The 9,123-nt window shown below is 46.5% G+C and overlaps 1 protein-coding gene across 1 annotated transcript; it reads right to left on the bottom strand.

Moving 5' to 3' along the window:
* Positions 1 to 204: 204 nt before the first annotated feature.
* ELFN2 (extracellular leucine rich repeat and fibronectin type III domain containing 2) lies at positions 205 to 2,613 on the bottom strand. The gene has a single exon (XM_035128504.2). The coding sequence runs from the start codon at positions 2,611 to 2,613 to the stop codon at positions 205 to 207; it is 2,409 nt and encodes an 802-aa protein (XP_034984395.2).
* Between the last annotated feature and the right edge of the window lie 6,510 nt (positions 2,614 to 9,123).

Below are 9,123 nucleotides of genomic sequence, written 5' to 3'. Positions count from 1 at the left end.
ACGAGATAACAGTGGTCCCCGTAACACAGTAGAGACAATTCATTTTACTCGGGGCTTTTTTCCTGTTCATTTTTGTAAACTTTTAAGAAATGGTTTTCAGTTTCTTTTATCAGGGTTTTGTTTTTGTTTTTCACAGTCAGGTGGGTTAATTTGTGTATGTGTGTGTGTTTGTGTGTTTCAATTTTCTTTCTTTTAATGAGAGAGTCACAACTTCTGCTGAGCAGAGACACCTTTCCAGTAATCCAAGATATCGTGCAGGTCTTCGTCCTTGGCAAACTGGACCTTCTTCCGCAGGGCGTGGCCGGCCGCCATGTAAACCTCCTCTCGGTGGTGCTTCTTGTAAGGCCGGAAACGCTCCCAGATCTTATGGGTGCTCTCTGAGGAGTACTCTGGGCTGGAGGAATAGCCCGAGAAGTAATGTCTAGGCGAGAGCTGAGAATATGTAGAGTCCCGCTTGGACCGGGAGAGCGGCTTAAGGAAGGACACCCTCTGACTTAAGGTGTCGCCACTCTCCTCATAGTAGAGAGCTGGGAAGGAATGCCGGTGTTCACTGCAGTGGTAGGGTGGTTTCACCTCCAGGTGGTGGATGGCACCTGGGGACACGAGGGGAAGACGATCCAAGGGGCTGTTGAGTGGGCTTCCTTTCTCAATGTACTTGGAGTCTGCCTTACTCAAAGGTGGGTGGTCAGGTACGTCAAGGCTGAAGACCTTGGCACTCTTGATGGAGCCACTGGAGGAGATGCTGCAGGTTTTCCTGGTCACCGCAGCATCTGCACTGAGCTGGCGCTGCAGGGGGTGGTGGGAGCTCTCCTTGTAGGGTGGCGAGAGGAAGCTTGGCCGCTCCAGCCCAACAGAGGAACCGGCTGGTATGGACTGGCATTCAAAAGCCATGTCAGAGTCAACACCACCCCCTCCCCCCAAGAAAGAGGCTGTGTCCAGCTTGAGGGCATCGATGCAATTGTTGATTATCTGGTTCACCTTGTCCACTTCCTTGGCAATTGTTGAGATTTCGGCGGCTGAACCTTGCCCATTGTCCAGTTCATGCAGGTCATCATCCCGCTGTGACCTGTCCAGCCCATCCCCGCCACCTGTCCGAACCTCAATGTAATTGCCCTTGGTGGTGACCTTGGGAGTATCCATGCCAGCCTCCATGGATTTGGATGAGGGCATCTTCTCCCCAATCATGGATGGAAGAGAGGACATCCGTGAGACAGGGATGACAGGTGGCTCCCCCAACTTCTGTGACGGATGTACGATTGAGCTGGTATCAATATCTGAGCCATAACGCATCTCCAAAATAGTTTTCTTGACATTGAGGGACTTTTGCTTCTCCTCTTGCATCCTACGCTTCCTCAGGCAATAATACACGATGCCAAGGATAATAACCATTCCAAAAAGACAACCTAAGATGGTCATGATGTAATGGGTAGTGGTGGATGTGTTGGCCATGGGCTCCTCTCTCCCTTTGCTCCTGGTGGCAAAGGAGAGGCAGGTGTGGTTATAGCGCTTGGAGTTGCGTATGGAAGCCACACAAAAGGTATAGTCTGTGTGAGCCTTCAGGTGGGTGAGAGTGACAACTTCCTTCTTCTTCTTCAGAGTCATTACATCAGAGATGTAGCTGTTATTGTACTGGACCAGCACGTACATCTTGCTGAAGGGGAATGGGATGGTCACCACCAAGGCAGCTGAGGTGATAGTCACCTGCTGGAGCTTGATGCTGGGGATGTAGGAGGAATCCGTGGTGGAAGACGCTGGAGGCTCTACTGAGAGGAAGTCTGGGCTGATGCCTGAGTTCTCAGCATTGTCCTCCTCTCTCTGAGAATCTGGGAGGTATGGTGTGGGGTTGATCCTGGAGATCAATGGGTAATTGCCATCCCCACACATTGACTTGAAGATGGTGATGGCGTTGCGACTGTGGTGTGGCCGAGGCATGAGAAGTGGGTAGCCGGCAAACTCCCGGGGAGTCTCACACTGCAGGCGGTCATAGTTTTTGGTAACGTTGTTGAAGGCCACCAGCCACATGAGGAAACCATAGAGGTTGCAGTCGCAGTTGAAGGGGTTCCCAGCCAGTTCGCACACCATCAGGTTGCTGAGGCTGGTGAAGGTGCTTCCCTCCAGGCGGCTAAGGCGATTGGAGGACAGGTCGATGCTGATGAGGCTGGGGCAGTCATTGAAGGCAGTGGGGGTGACCACCTCAATCAGGTTGTGCTGCACAAAGAGGAACTGGAGCCGGCCCATGCCGCGCAGCATGCTCTCTGTCAGGTTGGTGAGCTTGTTGTAACCCAGCTGCAGCACCTGCAGGTTTGACTGCCCCAGGAAGGCTCCATCCTCAATGTAGGAGATCTCGTTCTTTGTCAGGTTGAGGTCCGTCAAGTTGCCAAAGCGGTTGAGGGAGGAGTAGAGCACCACTTTGAGCTTGTTCTCATTCAGCCGCAGGTCGTGCACAGTGCTGTTGATGTGCTGGGGGATGGTCTCGTACGGAGGCTGGTTCTGGCTGCAGATAGCGAGCCAGACGTAACCTTTGTCTCCTTCGATCAGCCAGCAGTCGCTCCAGACACTGCTGGGGGCAGAAATGCAGAGCAGGGTAGCCACCCAGAATCCCAGATGGAGCATGTTGGGCTACAGTGCCCCCTTTAGGCTAAAAGAGGCAAACCCAGCAACAACAAGAACAACAACAACAACAGAATTGAGAAGGAAATGTCAAGAGGGCGACTTGACGCCCTCGGAGCTTAGCAATCGAAGGGCACGAGCACCCCAGTTCTGTTGGACGCCACCATTGTCATACGTGCCCTGTTTCACACACAGTGACAACACTGACTAACTGTGGAGTGAAAATTGTACTCGGAGGGGAAAGATAGCTATCTCTCTATATTTATGCTTCTTCTCAAAGCCAAACAAAAATGAAACGTTCAGCAACAGATCTTCTTTGTGTGACTCCTCCACAGCCTCGCCTGAACAACACCATGATGCAATTGGTGGGAGAACAAGGCAGTGCCGCCTTGGTGTCGCTGACACTCCTTGGGTGCAGCTTCCGCCTCCTCCTCCTCTCGTGGGTCCCCTCCGAGATGCTTCAGAACTTCAGATCAAACGTGTTGAAAACAAACAAACAAACAAAAAATGTAGGGAGAGGCGGAGAACGTTGGGAGGGGGGAGAAGGAGATGGAGGCAAAAAGGGAGGGAGGGAGAGAGAGATCCATCTGTCGCTGAAATCTGGAAAGGAAACACACAAGAGACAAGAAGAGGCATCAATTAGGGGGGCTTTGAAATATGAAAAAAGACAGCTAGGTTTGTTAGTTTCACAGGGATGGGGAGAAGCCGAGCGCAGAGCGATGAGGATGCAAGGGGGGGGCGTATGTGCTGGATTAGCATTGCTTTCTATGTCGGTAAGCTTTGGCGAAGGGAGCCCTTGTAACATAATCTTGTATATCAGTGATAGCCAGAAGGGTACTTGGGTCTGTTATGTAACAAAAATCAGAGTCTTGTGAGGAGGGGGAGCAGAGAAAGTGGAAGATGGGGACAATGAAGTGGAAGGGGGGGGAGGATGTACAGCTGTGTTTCGTACAGCTTAACATACCCCTCCCTTCAATGGGGATTTTCAGCTGTCCCTGTAAAAACAATTTCTCTCTTTCTCTGTTGTGTGCACAAATACGCACACACACTCAAGATAAATAAATAAGGGTCCTAACTAAATGCTTTTCTCTTCCTTGATGCAAAAAAGATAAATAATTCATTTGTTGTATAACTGCTCTCATTCCGAAAATAATTCTCTCGCCTTAGCAGAGATTTTTTGGGGGGGGGGGGTAATATGGTCTGGGTGAGTGCAGACTAGAGGGGGGGAGAACCTTTAATTGGTGGAGAAAACTGTACAGCTGTGATGGTCACAGCTGGGCTCCATGCATGCTGAGGAATAGGGAGATGTGTCAACAGCACACATAGCTAGCAGTCCTCAGGAGGTCGACTCTCCCCTTTGGAATAAAGATGTTGTGGTGATTAACGGGTTTCCTCTTTACACATCTGAGTTTACTGAAGTGCTTCCACATCCCTTAGCCCCAAAGCAGTGTGTATTTTTTTGCTATTTGGTGAATGGTCGGGCCTTGGCAGTGTGGAATTTGGAGCGGGGTGCAGTATGGCAAGCTGAGAATCTAAACGTTGTCCCCCTTTCAAAATGCCAAGTTTCTGGTCCTCAACGATACAGTAGGCTTGAAATTGCAAATGCAATGCCTGGTGAAACCTAAGGAGCAGGAGAATTCCCAGTGGTCAGGGAGCGTGTGAAGATTCAGTGACCTGAATAGCCCTTGCTGCTTTGCCATTCCCAGCAGAAATGTGCCAACTTGCATAATTGGACCAGACAGCAGAATTTAGCTTCTCAAGTTCAGAATTTAAGTTACTTTAGTACAGCTCCTTGATTTCTTTCTTCTGGTTCCACTGACATTGGAGGCAATATTCCTATTGACATTTAAACATAGGAAGGGCCATGCTGGGTCTATTCAAAGGTCTAACTAGTTCAGGGATAACCAACATGGTGCCTTCCAACTCCCATCATCCCTGCCCCATTGGCCATGCTGACTGCGGCTGATGGGAGCTGAAATCCACCAAAAGCTGCTGTTGGCTGCCCAATCTAGTTTAGCTTCCTGTTTCCTGTTTCTCACACTGGCTAACCAGCTGCTTCCAGGAAGTCCACTAGTAAGTTGTGAAGGCCATGCTTATCCACAAGCAACTGGCATTCATTTTCACATTGCATCTGAACTTTGACGTTTCATTTAGCCATCTTGGCTAACAGTCATTGATAGAATTCTCCTCCTCCTCCTCCTCCTCTTCCGCCAAGAATCTGTCTAACCCCCTTTTACAGCCCTTGAACCCAATGGCTATATCCATTTCTTGTGGCACTGAGTTCCAGAAACCAACTGGGCATTATCCAAAGAATTGCTTTGCTCTGTGACCGACCTACACCTATGGCCAGTCAATTTCATAAACTGAACCCACATTATACAGAGTTATGAAAGAGGGACATTTCTTCGCTTTCTTCTGACTGTGCATCAATTTACAAATTTCTGTTATAGTCACATTTTTATTTGGACTCTTTGATCTGGCAACCATGATCTTGCTAAAGAACTAATCTTCCTTTTCCCTAATTTATACATTAAACAGAAAAACCTGATACGTCTGCCAAAAGGCTGTGAGGGATAAAGTCCTGATTGATGATTTTCACAGCACAGTTCTATCTGTGTCTATTCTGAAGCAAGTCTCACAGAGTTCAATGGGGCTCCTTCTTAGGTAAGTGGGTATATAGCATTGCAGCCTTAGACTTCAGTGCTGGTAAACAAATATTACTATCAATTGCAGATTGGTGGAGCTTTTCTTGCCTCAAATTCAGTCACGCATCAAGTTCATTCCCCCCCCCCCACTCCTCAACAAAACAACTCAGGACAGCTGCTGTGGAATCTTGTATCATACGGAAATCAAAACTCCCTAACAGGAAAAGGAAGGACCTGACAGAAAAGAAAGAAAAGGTGTTCAAAGAACATGTTACATGTATTTTGCTGAGACTTAACAGGCATCTTCAGTCTATTCACTCTTGTCTTATGTTTCAGACTCCCAGATTTTACATTAACAATGAAAGTGACAAGTCAAAAGTAGGCAATTCAGGTATACTAGTTGTGTTTGAATGTCTCAGTGTTCCTAGAATATACCTGAGTCACATAATGTTACTAGGTTGTGGGGTGTATTGCTTTCAGTATTATTGACTCCCAGATAGCACATGATTACGTAATGCTGCTAGGGGGTCCTGAAGCCCAGAGAGATTTAAAACTCAGTTCACACATTGCAGTTTTGAGACACAAAATAGTGACTTGTGACCTGCCTGCTTTAACCCTGTGATTGGACTACGCCAGGCATCCCCAAACTTCGGCCCTCCAGATGTTTTGGACTACAATTCCCATCATCCCTGACCACTGGTCCTGTTAGCTAGGGATCATGGGACTTGTAGGCCAAAACATCTGGAGGGCCACAGTTTGGGGATGCCTGGATTACCCAAACCCCAGAGATGAGACAGGAGACTCCAGGGAGGTGGCAGAATAAATCCCTGCTCTCCACCAGAGGCTCCTATGCCAGGAGAAACCCAACAGCTAGTCCTGCCACCACCTCTGTGGCTCACAGCAGTTATTCTGACCTCTCCTTCAGACTTTGAGGACTCCACCATTCATCCCCCAGCTCATGAGCGATTCATAACTAGGGTTGAGACAAATATTATCTCTGCTTGGCCTCAAGGCATACATTTTTCATTGGGGTAGAGGAAGGGGAAATCGGGGAAATTAAATATGATATTTTTGCAAGTTTAGCTAGGCTGTGTTTTCATATCCTCAGCAATGACCGTCTGAAACAACAGCACGTGGGTTTGTGCATCCCATCAGATACAGAGGCATCTAAGGTCAAGGTGTCTGTGTGGGAATAAATTGGAACCCAGACAAGCAACGGGAATGCTCCTCTGGGCTTTGTCACTCCATCCCCATTCCACCTGCCACCCACCGCTGCTACTGCTGCTGCTGTGGTGAACAGCTTTCTGCAGACAGAAAACTTGCTTGCATAAGCAGCAACGTGTCAACAGCAAAATCCACAGCACTAAGGATGCCCAAGGGGGAACTCAAGCTACTCCCTAAAGTGCCTGTACTAGATCTGTGCATCTGATTGGGTGTGTGGAACCACATGATCCAAGCTGCTGGCATCTAGCCTGCAGACCTTCTAGGAAGCAACTTGAATGCCCCCTGGAGATAGCGTTATCTCCAAGACATAAAATAGGCTCAAAGCATTCCAGGGAGGCTGCAATAAACCAACAACTAAATAAAAACCTCACTGGAAGAAATATCAAATTGGAAATAGAAAAAGTGAGTAATTTCGGTTCAGCTAACTTACTGACAGTGCTCTATAAAGTATCACCTAAATCTGTGATAGGTTTGTGCAAATTATTTATACAATGTTTTACATCCCTCACTGTGTCCCTTATTTCAAAATGTGATGTTCTCAGAAGTCCTTGTTTAAGGAGTTTCATTTGAAACCTGGAGGTGGAGATGGACTCAGGAAGATGTGAGATGTATGTGCAACGAGAGAATCCCATAATTCCCACTCATATAATAATCAAAAATAATAATAACTTGAAATATCTGTTATATTTTCAGTGCACCCCTGACTGAAAAACGATACCCCTACTGGTCGGAGGGAGGTATTGCTTACCTAAACTAGCCGCGTGGGAGGGTGCTAAAAAGGAAGAAAAACATTTTTTCTCCTTAATTGCTCAAAGCTGCAATCCCGAGCATGTTTAGGATTAAGATCTACTGAAGACAGCAGGATTTACATCTGAGTAAGCATGCATTTGAATTGCAGTCTGTATGACCCTATCACCTCAAGCCTTCAAATGAGTGTGTTCTTCATTATTTGCATAGCTCCTCCCCCTTGACCGTACTGCCTTGTGTGACCCTACTGGGAGTACGAAACTCCCGGCGGCTTCGCTCCCAAGGATCATAGGAACACACAATACACACAATGATCACTCACCATGACAAGGTCTAGCAAGTGAGTGTGTGAAATACCTATTAGGTTGAAGTCTTCCCTCTCTCTTGAAAGTATGTTATTGCTATTGTTATATTGCTGCTGAATTGCTTTGTTTGTTTTAATAATATTATTGTGTCCTACTTTGTCAAGAACAGTCCCTTGTATGAAGGATAGTTCTCTGTGTGAAGGAGTCCTCTGTTTTAAGGGCCGTCCAATATGTCTGTTTTAAAAATAAAAGAAATGTAAGGAGGGAGATCAGAGGTCCGGCAGTTGCCCATTGACAAAGTTAGCAGATGGCGCACTGGCTCACGGTTCACCTGCTCAGTCTTTCCCACTACGTTCAAATGGGGGAAGACTCTCCAGGCAAATTATAGTAATATTTTCCAAAAGCTACATTTAGACTATGGTAATCATTTTGACATTTTCGTCTATACATATACATTAGCACATGCAACTTTTTACACAAATCTCTGTCCGCTTTTGAAGTGATGCAGAAGCAGCCATCCTTAATATTATTCTGGTCTGCATGCTATTTATTGTTATCATTGTTTTATACCAATTTTACTATTTATTTCTATTGCTGCCTTTTCTGGTGTTTTATGATGACTCTGTTTTTCATCAAATGTTGTGGCATTACATATTATATTTATGCAGGGAGGTTTTTCCCAGCCGGAACTCAGCAGAACTCAGTTCCGGCACCTCTCAGGTGGGTACCATTGCCATTACGAGAGAACAAGGCCACGATGAGTTCCAACACCTCTTTGTCTAGACAATAGCGCTGCATTTATGTCATGGGAACAAGTACAGTATGTGAGAGCTTAGTCATAAAAGGCCACCTAAGTATACCTTAAACAAACATACAAACAAAGGTGAGGTCTCATTATATTCTCAGGTGACTCCTTTCTCTACTTTAGCTTTCTAGAAGGACCTAAGGTCAAATCCATAGCTCTTCCCCCCAAGAATCCTGGGAAATATAATTTAAGAGTGTTGGACAAGGTAGGTCTGTGAGGAGTAAACTAATGTTCCTGATATATATATATATATATATATATGGGGGATCCATGTGTTTTAAATGTATGGTGTGTGGATAATGTTTAAAACTATCACTAAGTCCTTTCTTGCTCTAGCAAAAACAACACAATTTCCAAGAGAAAGACTCAAAGGACAAAAAAATAGAACGAAGGAGGGGGGCCAGGAGAGAAGAATGCAGATCCTTGAGAAACTTAACTTAATCTGTGCAGAAAGAAAGAGAGAGATCTGAGCTGATCAGGGCCTGCAGAATTACTAGGGCAGCTGGATTAAAAGATCACAGATCGAATTGGAGAAAGAGGCAGCTGAATATTCAAAATGAAGAGCCAGGAGGAGGAGGAGGAGGAGGAGGAGGAGGAGGAGGAGGAGGAGGAGGAGGAGGAGGAGGAGGAAAGAGGCAGCGAAGGTTGTTGAGGAAGGACAAAGCAAACTGTGAGAGAGACAACCCCAAATCTTCCGAATCCTAGGGAAGATGAATCTATTCTACTTGCAATACCCTGTGATAGGACCTGGTTTGTTGCCAAGCAGAGTCCGCATTGGTCAAAGCCT

The sequence above is a fragment of the Zootoca vivipara genome, chromosome 10 (assembly GCF_963506605.1).
Source record: "Zootoca vivipara chromosome 10, rZooViv1.1, whole genome shotgun sequence".
NCBI lineage: Eukaryota > Metazoa > Chordata > Lepidosauria > Squamata > Lacertidae > Zootoca > Zootoca vivipara.
The sequence above is the reverse complement of the archived record's forward strand: the minus strand, read 5'-3'. Positions and strand labels throughout refer to the sequence as shown.

Excerpts from the sequence above, each read along its gene's own strand:
- ELFN2 (XM_035128504.2), bottom strand. The coding sequence starts at position 2,613 with ATGCTCCATCTGGGATTCTGGGTGGCTACCCTGCTCTGCATTTCTGCC.